The sequence below is a fragment of the Macaca nemestrina genome, chromosome 17 (assembly GCF_043159975.1).
Source record: "Macaca nemestrina isolate mMacNem1 chromosome 17, mMacNem.hap1, whole genome shotgun sequence".
In the NCBI taxonomy this organism is placed as follows: Eukaryota; Metazoa; Chordata; class Mammalia; order Primates; family Cercopithecidae; genus Macaca; species Macaca nemestrina.
In genome coordinates this window covers 74,568,076-74,580,967 of record NC_092141.1, presented here as the reverse complement: position 1 = coordinate 74,580,967, position 12,892 = coordinate 74,568,076, and the positions used below count along the sequence as shown (strand labels likewise).

The 12,892-nt window shown below is 50.1% G+C and overlaps 1 protein-coding gene and 1 long non-coding RNA gene across 7 annotated transcripts in view; one reads left to right on the top strand and one right to left on the bottom strand.

Moving 5' to 3' along the window:
* LOC105469022 (axin 2) overlaps positions 1 to 12,892 on the top strand; it is a 33,501-nt gene that overhangs the window by 14,972 nt on the left and 5,637 nt on the right. For 4 of the 6 annotated variants that reach the window (XM_011719535.3, XM_071083476.1, XM_071083477.1 and 1 more), the window contains exons 4-9: positions 5,457 to 5,559; positions 8,724 to 8,864; positions 9,180 to 9,694; positions 9,945 to 10,139; positions 10,458 to 10,691; positions 11,286 to 11,381. In XM_011719535.3, coding sequence (XP_011717837.2) covers positions 5,457 to 5,559; positions 8,724 to 8,864; positions 9,180 to 9,694; positions 9,945 to 10,139; positions 10,458 to 10,691; positions 11,286 to 11,381 — 1,284 coding nt within the window. The remainder of the gene's footprint in view (positions 1 to 5,456; positions 5,560 to 8,723; positions 8,865 to 9,179; positions 9,695 to 9,944; positions 10,140 to 10,457; positions 10,692 to 11,285; positions 11,382 to 12,892) is intronic. The other 2 variants (XM_011719538.2, XM_071083479.1) reach the window with 2 other exon arrangements.
* On the bottom strand, positions 6,886 to 8,870 carry LOC139359669 (uncharacterized). The gene is made up of 3 exons (XR_011615951.1): positions 8,733 to 8,870; positions 7,976 to 8,097; positions 6,886 to 7,018 (listed from the first exon to the last, which is right to left on the bottom strand). It is a non-coding gene; the product is annotated as an uncharacterized lncRNA (long non-coding RNA).

The following is a 12,892-nucleotide window of genomic DNA, read 5'->3' as shown; positions in this document are numbered from 1 at the left end:
GGTGGCAAGGGTTAGTGTGTAGGTCAGTGAGGCCCACTTTGATACAGAGACAGAAGGGCAAGTCCCTCACATAGCAGCTTTCTCTTTGGGGGCATAGTAGATACCTTTAGGTCCCTGGTGGCAGAACCTGTTAGTGTTAATAAGCCTATCCTGTGGCAAAGCTGCCTTGGATGGATAATGAGTAAACCAGTAAGCCAGGAGGAAGTGCCTGCAAGGCCTGGAGACCCGTGGGCTCATGGTGTTGGCTCTGTTCGTCCTGGTGGTGTTGCGTGGCTCTGTGCTCTCTGCTAACCAAGTGCGCGGGTTATCAGGTTAACTGTCACAGTTGTGCCCACCTGGGCATTTATACTAATTGGGAGTCCATTTGGCATCCATATGGGATCACTGTCTCTTGGGCATTGTCTCACGCTGCCTCTAGTGGGGCTCACTAGAAAACATCAGAAGGGTCTCCAGACTTGTTGGCACTGACTCAAGCTGCCATTGGGTGCCAGGCATGGGGGTCTCTGGGGCCCTCCCCACTCTGCTACAAGCAGACTTGGCGATGCAACGTGTTCTCTGGCCGACTGGCCCTGGGTGTGTGTGATCCTGCCCAGTGCTGGGCGGTCACCCGGGATTCCCAGGGCTGGGATCAGACCCCCTCTTCAGAGCTCTGCCAATTGTGGGCCTCGTGCAGATGAGAGCGCCGGGCGAGAAATAAAGTGTGTGGGGGATGAAAAGCTGAACTGAATCGCTTTCAGCCCATTGTTCATCCCGGGAAGCTTAGAGGGGATAAGAGGGTAGCAGGCCCCTTTGAAATTTCCTTGAACAAGTGAATAGGAGCGCCCCATAAAGCATGAAAAGAGCCCTGGCTGTTTCTCCCCGTCACAATGGCCAGTGCGGGCTGTGAGGGGCTGGGGAGGGGGGCTGGCTGCCCTGCTGGGAGCTGGGGAGGGAACAGGGCTGGGGAGGGGGGAGGGGGAGAGAGGGGGTCACAGGCAGCCTTCAATAGACTCCAGAAGGTTGGAGTTCATTAGACACAAGCCCAGGAAAGCAATCGTCTCATTTGCGACAGAACCAATTAAGTCCCGGGGGCCTTTGCAAGAGGCCTGCGTAGAAGTTGGGGCAGTGCTGGCCTGCACTTGGTTATTCCAGGGAGCCACACGCCGGGGCCTGAGTGTGCAGAGCAGGCAGGGGCTTTAAAGAAATCATTGCCTTCTTCCAAAGCCTACTGCTGACTTCTGTTTTCCTGCTAAGTAAAAAGCCCTGTTAAAGATGGCTGGGGATTTGGGCCTCTGAGAAGGCTGTTTTATGAGCCTGTTACTCTGAAACCTGCATTCTCGGAAGAAATGGCTTAATTTTTTTTTCAAGATGGAGTCTCGCTCCGTCGCCAGACTGGAGTGCAGTGGCACAACGTTGGCTCACTGGAACCCTTGCCTCCTGGGTTCAAGCGATTCTCCTGCCTCAGCTTCCCAAGTAGCTGGGACTACAGGCATGCGCCACCACGCCCAGCTAATTTTTCTATTTTTAGTAGAGACGGGGCTTCACCATGTTGGCCAGGATGGTCTCCATCTCTTGACCTCCTGATCCGCCCGCCTCAGCCTCCCAAAGTGGTGGGATCACAGGCGTGAGCCACCGCGACCTGTCAAAAAAGTTTTTTAACTTTAACTGCCAGACTCCCACCAAAATTCTTGCAGCACTGGAGGCAGAAGGCTTGTGGGGCCATTCCAGGGCATCAGGCTTAGAAAGATGGAGTGAAGGGGCAGAAAACATCAGAAGCAGCAGACTCTTTGCCGCCCAAGTGTAGCCATGGTTAGAGGTTGCCAGGAAGCATGAAAGCTAAGTCAGTGGCGTGGAGGCCTTTGTCCCTTTCTGCTAGGAGCTGCTCTTATAATCAGGATCAACATACGTTTGTATGTTGCTTTAGCTCTGAGTGTCCCCAGATCAGCACAAGATGATTTTTTGGTGTTCCACACAGGGAATGTCGTGAGTTATTTATTTGTATTTCTTTATATCTTATTTATGGGGGTTTACTTTGGACACCAGGAAATGCATCTGAGTGAACTTCAAATATTAACCTTTTCCTACAAACCAGGCTTTTGATGTTGGCTGTGATCAGAGGCTGCCTTCAGAGTGGTTGCCAAATGAAGATGCGAGTGGACGCATGTGTTCATGAGTCTGCTATTTCAAAGTCGCCAGAAAATGACATTCAGGGTAGGTCGGGCATGGTGAAGTCAAAAGGCTAAGCTAATTGGCTCGACTCAAATGGCAGCTAAGTGGAGTCCACACTTCAAAACCGTGCTCCCCAGAAACAGCTGGGCCTAGCAGCAGGCTCGTTAACTAAAATGTTTATAATTAAAGGAGACCGTATAGGAACCGAAACTCTGGTGCTCTCCAGCCTACAGGCTTGAGCAGCCAGGAAACTGATCATAGACTTTTAGAGCTTGAATAAAAGAAGAGAGGCCCCCTTTTGGAATGAGGGGCTGTTTTGGAAGAAGATTCTTGGCTGAAGGGAATTAAAGCCACATTTCCTTGAAGGCGTCTGTTAGCATTTCTGAGCCTCTATGGGCTGACATCTTCCTTTTCTGCTCTGGTTACAAGTTGCCTTTCCAGCAGTTTAGTCCTTCACCTGCCCTGGGTAATGGAGTGTGTGTGGTGGTGGTGATGGGGGCAGTATGAGGTGCTTATGAAATAATTTGTTCCTTTTGCCTTCAATATTGCAGTTAGCTACTCCCCTCCCCATCCCTACCCCCATCCTGGCTTTTTTTTTTTTTTTTTTAAAACCTTATTATATGGAAGAAGAAAAAGAGGCATAAGAGCTCTACCATTGACTTTCATCTGGGAGAAGGAAAAGGAGAAAAGAGTGAAAGCTACCAGTGGAAACGTCAGAGTCTTGGAGGGGGTGAATGGGGGACTCTTCTAGGACTCTTGAAGCCTTATGTCACTTGTGTCATGGTGGGGTCCATGGAGTGCTTGACTCCTGCCCCCAAGACTGTCAGGAAGAGGCCTGGAGCAGAGTCATCCACTGTCTTAAGTCCCCGAAAGAGAGAGCTCTAAGGCAGCAGAATTTGGTTAGACCAGCATGAGCCCAATCTGTGGGATACCGCCACCCCCACCATACAAGGTGTTTTAGGTGAGAGATGGGGATATTCAGCATGGCTTGGGAATCACCTGGCAAGCCCCATAGCTAGTGAGTACTATGAGGTTGGGGAGGACTTTCCAGAACATTCCACAGATTTCCTCCTCATCCCTTCTGAAAGGTGACTGCATGGGGCTTAGGAAATGGCACCTCCACATTCAGACCATTAGGAAGCTTGACTGCTGGTTGGGGCTGGGAAGGGCATCTTATTGAAATGAGGACCAAGTGTAGGTTGTTAACAGATGCTTGTTCTGGAGTCCAGCAGTAGCTTGGGTATGAGTTCTCAATCTGCTACTGACTGTAACACTAGGTGACTAATTGAGCATTTCTGGTCATCTGTAAATGTGGCTCATTAAGGTTCTTATGAGAATGAAGTCTGATTATAGGTCTGATGTCTGACCTACAGTAGGGACTCAGTATGTAGGAGCTGGCATTCTCAGGTTGGGATCAGTTGCCTTGGGTGCGATTTGGTTTCTGGTCAAGCCAGGCATGCTTGAAGTCCCATTTTCAACTGTGCCTGCTAAACTACCCAAGGTGAAGAAACAGAGTTTTGATAAATAATCTTTAGGTGGGCTTGGTCAAGTGCCGAGCCTCATGAGTAGGAGGCTGACTGGGAGATGTGTTTCTCCAGCACTGGTCAACCAGCTGCTGCTAATCTTTCCCACAGTGCTCTGTCTCTGCTCCATACTCACCTTTCTTTGGGGCAGTACTCACACTTGTGGGTAAGCTGTTGCTGTGGCTACTGATCTCTCTTCTCTCCCTTCCTTACTCCCCTCAATGCAATTATCCTTTATGCACTCCTTAGCCAGGCTTTGGTTAACATACATTGGTTTGTTGATCTATTGGAATCTTCATTGTCCCTTGTGTGGCCCCATTTTCTGACCTAGGTCAGCAGACTTCCTGAAAATGCAGCTACTTAGAATTCTAGGGCATTTGAGATAAGGAGCTAGAGGTTGACCAGTTACTCCTGGCTGCCTCCTGGGTATTTTTAGACATTGCTAATTATCCTAAAGTATTTTTCTTCCACCCTATGAAGAACCAAACATTGGGGAAAGGGAAGTAGCCAAACACCCAGTTTCAATATTTACAGCCTCCAAGTATGATTCATTATGAAAATGTTTGCACCCTGAGGCTTTTGTAAATAAGGGACCTCCTGAAGGGACATCAATGGGAAAATAGTCACACCTTGACCATTCTGCTTTTAAGAAGGAAATTCTTTCTGGAAAAAAATCATGGCAACTCCAGGTCATGGTTGTAGTGAACAGTAGAGCTGGAGTGGAGGCTTTTTAAACATTCTTCTACTTGTTAATGTTTTGTTTTTAAAAATATAATGGATAGGGGCCCAGACTTTTACAGGTCTTTGCCCAAAGGTCCCTTTCTCAATGAGGACTTCATTGACACCCACATCCAATTTAAATTTGCAGCTTACCCACCCGCCAGTGATTCTCCTTTTCCTGCTTATTCATAGTACATATCACTAACATACTATTTTTTATTTTGTTCATTGCCTGTGCCTCCCCATTAGGATATAGACTTCAAGAAAGCAGTTGTTTGAATTATGTATCCACTTTGTCTGCTGCTCTCTTGCCTAGTGCCTAGGAGAAGATCTGGCACATAGTAGGTGCTAATCTTTAAATGGATTGCACAGACCACCACATAGTAGGGGCTTTTCTTTTCATGCCCACATTGGTCATGCATCTTTGAAAATTTGTTGGTTGGGGGGTGGCAGGGTTTGGAGCTGAGAGAAGGGGCCAAAATGTTATATATTCTTTTTATTAATCACCCTGTACTGGTTTATAAAAAGAATACATTTGGAAATGACTGGGAAGTTGACTTAGAGAGTTATGCATACTTCACTAATGCCTGATTTAGCCCTCTGTAGGTTTGGTCCTTATCCCTACAACTTTCTGCCCTGGCCCTCTCCATAAGGTACTGGTTCCTGGTTTGAAGCAGTGGGAACAAGTGGGAGGACCAATGGGGCCTGAGAATCTCCTACTTGGGGCACCTATAAAATAGGGGAGCCTTTGCTCTGCCTAGGCTGGCTGGAGTGTAACCCAGTTCTAAGACAGCAGCCCAAGAGATGAACTTTCCAGGCTCTTTCCAAGTCGATGCTCCTGCATCCGAGGGAGCCAAGTTTCCATAGATGATTGATGGGCAGGATTTAAATTTGATCTTGGGTGGATCCTTCCCTGTGGGAACACTGATGGTATCTGGAGACATGTGACACTCCTATGGAAGCATGTGACCCTGTCGGCGGGATCTTCAGATGGCATATGAGAGTAGCCCATGTGCTGAAAACATCCTTGTAAGCCTGTGGATTCTGTCTTTTTCTTGCCCTTAGAGATGGAATTCCTCCTTATCGTGTGGGGAGTAAGAAACAGCTCCAGAGAGAAATGCATCGCAGTGTGAAGGCCAATGGTCAAGTGTCTCTACCTCATTTCCCGGTGAGTACAGTCTGGAGTGAGGCGACACCTGTTTTCTGCCATGTTGAGTCCTAAAGAAAAGGAGTGGGAGGTGGAAGTTGGGAGGTATAGGGAAGGTAGAAAAGAGCAGTCCCTAAGGTCCCCTAGGGCAAAGGGAGAGAAAAGAAGAACTGGACAATAGGCATTACATGTTTTTTGGGTTGTGATAGTGAGCACAGTAATGTGATTATGAGGTTGTCAATCAGTTTTGCTATAAAGGAATACCTGAGGTTGAGTAATTTATAAATAAAAGAGGTTTATGGCTGGGTGCAGTGGCTCACGCCTGTAATCTCAGCACTTTGGGAGTCTGAGGCGGGCAGATCACCCTAGGTCAGGAGTTCGAGACCAGCCTGGCCAATGTGGTGAAACCCCACCTCCACTAAAAATACAAAAATTAGCTGGGTGTGGTGACGTGCGCCTATAGTCCCAGCTACTTGGGAGGGTAAGGCAGAGGAATCACTTGAACCTGGGAGGCGGAGGTTGTGAGCTGAGATCATACCGTTGCACTCCAGCCTGGGCGACAGAGCGAGACTGTCTCAAAAGAAAAAAAAAAAAGAGGCTTATTTGGTTCACAGATACGCAGGCTGTACAAGAAGCATGGTGCCAACATCTGCTTCTGGTGAAGGTTTCAAGAAGCTTTCAATCATAACGTAAGGGGAAGGGGAGCCACTGTGTAAAAGAGAGAGAAGCAGCAAGCTAGGGTTGGGGGTGGTGGTGGGCAGTGCCATGTTCTTTCAAACAACCAGATCTCATATGAACTAACAGGGAAAACTTGCTCATTGCTGCAGGGAGGGCAAACACCTCCCACTAGGCCCACTTCCACCACTGGGGATCATATTTCAACATGAGATCTGGAGGGGACAAACAGCCAAACTATGTCAGAGGTTTGATGACCTATTTTTGAACCTTTGCATTTTCTGAATTAAAAAAAAAAAAAAAAAATTCCCTATGAGAAACTGAAGCACTTATTTCCCAGAAACCAAGAAATGCTAGATGATCCATGCTTCTCTACAGCTTGGTGAGCTCACTGTATTTCCACTAGAATGGAAGCCCTCTGTGGGGAGGGGAGGAGTTTTATCTCTTCTGTTAACCTCTGTATGCACAGAGACTATAACACTAAGTGACACATAACAGGTGCTCAGTAAACATTTGAGTGAATGAATAAGGAACCTCTGCCCCCTTGGGACAGACACATAATAGGTGCTCAATAAACATTTGAGTGAATAAGGAACCTCTGCCCCCTTGGGACATTCTCCTGCCCTCCTCACTGGGACATTCTACTTGTGTCAATCACAGGACTCCAAGTCATTTTAGTCAGTGATTTTAGTCATTCATTTATGTATTGATTGACCATTTCTCCTCCTGGCTTCTGAAGCCCTGGAGAGTAGCTGTTCCTTTCCAGCTCCAGAACTTGGCTTGGTACCTGCTGGTGAGTCTGTGCCTATCAAATACAGAATGAACGAAGTGTTTAGAAGTGAGGATCTCCTGAGCAGCTTCTTCCTGTAACTCAGATGGTGGATGAAGGGCTTTTCTGGGACCTCCCATTTCCATGCCTGCTAAAGCAGCCAGCACATGGCTGTACTCAAGAGAACTTCCCCATCTACATTCCCATTTTAGGGCTGTGCTGTTTACCATAGCCTCAGATCCAGGTTGCAGTGACACTCTTCTTTAAGGAAGGGAAGAAAGCACCCAGCTCACAGCAGGTGTTTATGAATCCTTCCTGCCAGCTTCAGAGAATCCCATTGGTCTGTCTGGTTATGTTGTGTTTAAAAAAATTAACACATTGAATTGCTAAACCTATGTTGCATTAGTGCACGAACTGTAGCTCTTCTCTGAAAGCCCCTCACACGGACAAGGGCACACTTACCTTGTTTTAAAATTAGCATATTGAAATTGCTTTTCTGAGGACCTCTAGCATTCCCCCTCCTCCACAGTTAGTAAGTATTGATGACATACTATTATTGTTTTTTTGACTGGGGGATATGTGTGTTAACAAAGAAAAGTTCTATCGCCCAGGCTTGTAAATTAGATGATTTTGTCCTGGGGTGTGCAAATCGACTTTCTCCATCAGGCAGCGCTTTGATCGGGGGCTGCAAGGAGCCAGCCTGTGTGAGAATGGCCACCTACACAGGAGCCTTTCTCTCCCCTCTGTTTCTGCAGCTAAGTGGTTGCCGTGGCAAGGCCCATCTTTGCAGCTGGGGGACATGCTAGCCTTTGCAAGTTAGCTTTCTGCTCCCCCCACCCCACCCCAAAGGAGCCAAGCAAGAGGGAGATTAGGAAGAAGGAGGTAGAACAACTGGAGAGGTGGGGGGTTGGGTGGGGGGAGCGAGATGACAGGAAAAGGACAGAAAGCTGGGCAGCAGGGGTTCTCTCTGTTTGCTGCTTTTGGCAGGCGTACTCGGTGCCTTTTTATATTCTGCACTTGATTTGGAGATGTTCCCTTTTCCCTTGATAGATCAGCTTCAGGCAGCCAAGCTCAGCAGTGTTCTGCTACTAGCCTGCAGCAGCTTTCTTCATTTTCTGTACAAAGAGAGAGGGAGGAGGGAAGGAGAAAAACGAGGGAGATCGAGGACAGTGTTGAGACAACACCACCTCAAAGGTGCGCAGTGTGCGGCCAGGAAATAAATTACCACTTCTTCTCTGATCCAGGCCGTTTGACTCCCTTCCCCCCCCCCTTTCCTCCCTCCCACCTCCTTTCCAATCTTATTTTTTTAAATTTTCAACTCCCTTTCTGTTTAGATTCTACTTTTTATTCCTTGAGTTGGTCTCTCCCCTCCCTACCTCAGAGGGCTTCTTTTTTTTTTTTTTTTTTTTTTTTTTTTGATGTTTGACAACAGTCTTTGAAGATTTTCTACTTCAGAGTAGCTACTGATGGGCTGGTTGTACTACAGAGAGAACAAGCAGGGCCTCTCGGAGTGCGACCAACTGCTCCTGCCCAAGGCAAACGCTGGTGGGGACCATGGCTCTCCATGAGGCCATGGCGTTAGCGCATAAAAGTCCCGAGCAGCCCAGGCCGCCTTGCCATCCACTCTCCACCCGAACATGGGTTTGCGGTATGCAGCGCCCGGTGCAGGAAGCTCCGGCCAAGCCACCGCCCGCCCGGCCTGCTGAACGTGCCTCCTCCCTTTTCTTTCCACGTCCTGTAGAGAACCCACCGCCTGCCCAAGGAGATGACCCCCGTGGAACCCGCCACCTTTGCGGCTGAGCTGATCTCGAGGCTGGAGAAGCTGAAGCTGGAGTTGGAGAGCCGCCACAGCCTGGAGGAGCGCTTGCAGCAGATCCGAGAGGTAATGCGGCCTAGGCCCTCTCCCTGCTTCCGTTCACGGCGTGCGCGCACTATGAGTATGCGCATGCGTGTGGGCTGCCTGTGGGTGTGTGCATGCGTGTGGGCTGCGTGCGCATGTGCGTGTGTTGCGTGTGGGTGTGCGCATGCGTGTGAATTGCGCTTTTATAGATAGGCCTGTGCGTGTGCGCCTAGGCGTGGCTGTGGGCGTGCACATGGGTGTACGTGCTCCTGCGTAGGGGGCGTGATGTGGCAAGCCCAGGGCCTCGGGCCCTCCTGCTTCCTGGGTCACTTCCCCTTCTGACGTCTTCCGTTTCAGGATGAAGAGAAGGAGGGCTCCGAGCTCACACTCAATTCTCGGGAGGGGGCGCCCACGCAGCACCCCCTCTCCCTACTGCCCTCCGGCAGCTACGAGGAAGACCCGCAGACGATACTGGACGATCACCTGTCCAGGGTCCTGAAGACCCCTGGCTGCCAGTCCCCGGGCGTAGGCCGCTATAGCCCCCGCTCCCGCTCTCCGGACCACCACCACCACCACCACCATTCGCAGTACCACTCCCTGCTCCCGCCCGGTGGCAAGCTGCCTCCCGCGGCCGCCTCACCGGGCGCTTGTCCCCTCCTCGGGGGCAAGGGCTTTGTGACCAAGCAGACGACGAAGCATGTCCACCACCACTACATCCACCACCACGCCGTCCCCAAGACCAAGGAGGAGATCGAGGCGGAGGCCACGCAGCGGGTGCACTGCTTCTGCCCTGGGGGCCCGGAGTATTACTGCTACTCGAAATGCAAAAGCCACCCCAAGGCCCTGGAAACCATGCCCGGCGAGCAGTTTGGGTAAGTGCCGGGCAGACCACAGTGTCCCGTGTGGGGCTTCTCTCCCAGCCAGGTCCATGGGCAGGTGTGAGGTGGGAGCCTTATCACAGGCGTTTAGTTTCTAAGAGGGCACGGCTGGGTGAGGGTGTGGGGAGCAGGTGCATGGGATTTTCGTGTCACCGCCCACCCCACTTGCTGAATTGTCTGATTCTAGGAGTCCCGGAGATTTAACCGGGTCTCTGGGTTGGGTGTGGTTCTTGGTTCCCCACAGCGGCAGCAGAGGCAGTACCTTGCCCAAACGCAATGGGAAAGGCACGGAGCCGGGCCTGGCCCTGCCCGCCAGGGAAGGAGGGGCCCCCGGCGGAGCTGGGGCCATGCAACTTCCCCGGGAGGAAGGAGACAGGTCGCAGGATGTCTGGCAGTGGATGCTGGAGAGTGAGCGGCAGAGCAAGCCCAAGCCCCATAGGTAAACACCACTTGCCGCCGCCGCGGCCGCGAGGGTCATGGGCACTCAGTACGGAGGTATTGTGGGAATGGCTGTTTTTGCAGTCCGCCGAATACAAATGTGACTATTTGCTCCTGCCATCTTAATATTAAACGTTGGACTGAGCAGACCACAAAAATGTCATGTTTTGGCACTGACCCCTGTTCGTGTTATGGTAGTTATTTTTTTCTTCTCTCTCCCTCTGAGCAGAATAGACAAGTTTCTATTGAAGTCACATTTTCCAGTTCTTCTAACCCAGTTTCTTTCCTTCTGTTTTCTCTCTGCTCATTCCTTGTTTAGTGCCCAAAGCACAAAAAAGGCCTACCCCTTGGAGTCTGCCCGCTCGTCTCCAGGCGAACGAGCCAGCCGGCACCATCTGTGGGGGGGCAACAGCGCGCACCCCCGCACCACCCCCCGTGCCCACCTGTTCACCCAGGACCCTGCGATGCCTCCCCTGACGCCACCCAACACGCTGGCTCAGCTGGAGGAGGCCTGTCGCAGGCTGGCTGAGGTGTCAAAGCCCCCAAAGCAGCGGTGAGTGGAAGTGAGGGATCCTAGTTGGGGCAGGGATTGTGTTTGGGTGGTGACCTGGTCTGTGGCTAATGGGGAGGGCCTCTCTTTCTGCCTGGGTCTCAAACCCTCCCATGAGAGGAAGAATTGCTTATGGATGAGTAAGCTTCTCCTTTCCAGCTTCTAGAAATTGTTCCCTTCAGTTATGTTCATTCTACCAGAGTTAAGCCAGATCTGTGAGGCAAGTCATGCCTAGAATTGGGAGAATGAGTTTCAGTAATTCCTTACAAAGGCCATTTCTTACAAATGTTTGCATTGTTTAAGGCTGGTTAGTTGAGCGTGTAAGAAGCTACGAGATGGAGGAACAAGAGTCCTCAGCCCTTTGCTGGGGCTAAGTGTCCCGTCCTGGGCTCCCAGAGGGGCTTAGAATGGCTGTTGCAAGATGTCTGCCCAGCCTCCTCAGCCACTGTTAACCCAGGGTCTTGGTTGGGTTTCCATAGGGATGGAAGTCGGTTTCGTGTCTCTTCAGGAGGCCAAAGAGTAATTTTCTGTCTGCTCCTCAATTGCTCTGGGGACAGCAGTGCACCTCTAAATCCCTCGCCCTGGCTGTGTCCTCAGGTGCTGTGTGGCCAGTCAGCAGAGGGACAGGAATCACTCAGCCACTGTTCAGGCGGGAGCCACGCCCTTCTCCAATCCAAGCCTGGCTCCAGAAGAGTGAGTGTCTTTACCTGGCATTACTGAGATCTGCCGAGTGGTTTATGTTTCAGAGTATTCGCTATCTGGAGTTTCATTTTCGTGAAACTTTTTTTGGTTTTTGAAATCACCTTGATTTTAGTGCTAGTGATGAGGAACAGTAAACATAGATGTGGCCATCCATGTCCTACTGACAAATGCATCATAGCGAAAGTTTTTTTGGTCATACACAAATCAAAAGCTGGGACACGCAGCCATTAGAAGGGTAGAAGGGACCTCAAATTCAGCTGGAAAAGTTGCCGCCATTCAACTTGCAAGTTAGTAGTACTGAAAACATTTGTCACCCTGAGCAGAAGGATCATTCTCCACTGTGGCAGAGATGGAGGGGACCATCCTCGTGTTTTTGCTTGGAGAAGACAGAATATCTTCCCCCAAATTGGGCAGTGATTCTTTCTGTAAATTTAGTCTCATTCAGAGTAGATTGAGAGAAGCCTGCTCAGTTTAGTTACTGGATGGTGCAATTAAAAAGAAATCTGCTAAAGAGATCTGAAATGGTCCATAGAAAGTTTTCTTTCTGTGTCTTCATCCTGAGCAGTGAGCAATGTTTGAAGTCCTCAGTAGGTCACTACCCTGGATCCTTTCATTGTTTCAGTTGGTTGACCCTAAGTGTACCAGCCGTCCGGGTCTGGGCCAGCCACTTTTTTTTCTTTTTTTTTTTCTTTTTTCTTTTCTTTTTTTGGAGGCAGAGTCTCGCTCTGTCACCCATGCTGGAGTGCAGTGGCGCGATCTCAGCTCAGTGCAAGCTCCACCTCCCGGGTTCATGCCATTCTCCTGTCTCAGCGTCCCGAGTAGCTGGGATTGCAGTCACCCACCACCACGCCCAGCTCATTTTTTTTTTTTTTATTTTTAGTAGAGACAGGGTTTCACCATGTTGGCCAGGCTGGTCTCGAACTCCTGGCCTCAAGTGATCTGCCCACCTCAGCCTCCCAAAGTGCTGGGATTACAGGTGTGAGCCACCACGCCCAGCCTAGCAGCTTTTTTTTCAGGCTACTCTACAAAATCTCAGAATAAATGGGGACATGGACATGACTGGGGGCTACCCGCCGTTAGTTGTTCTCATTCTACTGGAATAAGGGGTGGGCTTTAGGCATTCTGAGTTCATGCCATCCCAGAGGTGTCCTGCTCTGGGTTTGTCTCTTTAGCACTCTCCAATCCAGGTGAGACCCGGCATCTCTGTGATAATTTCTCTTCTCTCATCTTCTTGGGGAAGCACGCCATTTATGCTAACCTGAAAGAGGCCGCTGTGTACCTTCATTTGGTGGCAGTGGGGAAAGCGATACCAATTCGTACTACTGAAAGGAAATCATCCTTTTCCGCGTGCTCCATGCAGAGCATGTGGGCTTGGACTGTGTGTCCCCCAGAGCTGCCTGCCTCTGAGATGTGGGGCTCTGCCCCAGCCCCCACTTTAACTGCAACCCTAGTGTTTGGATACCGTCACTTACGCACATGTGCGCACGTGTGTGTTTGCTTTA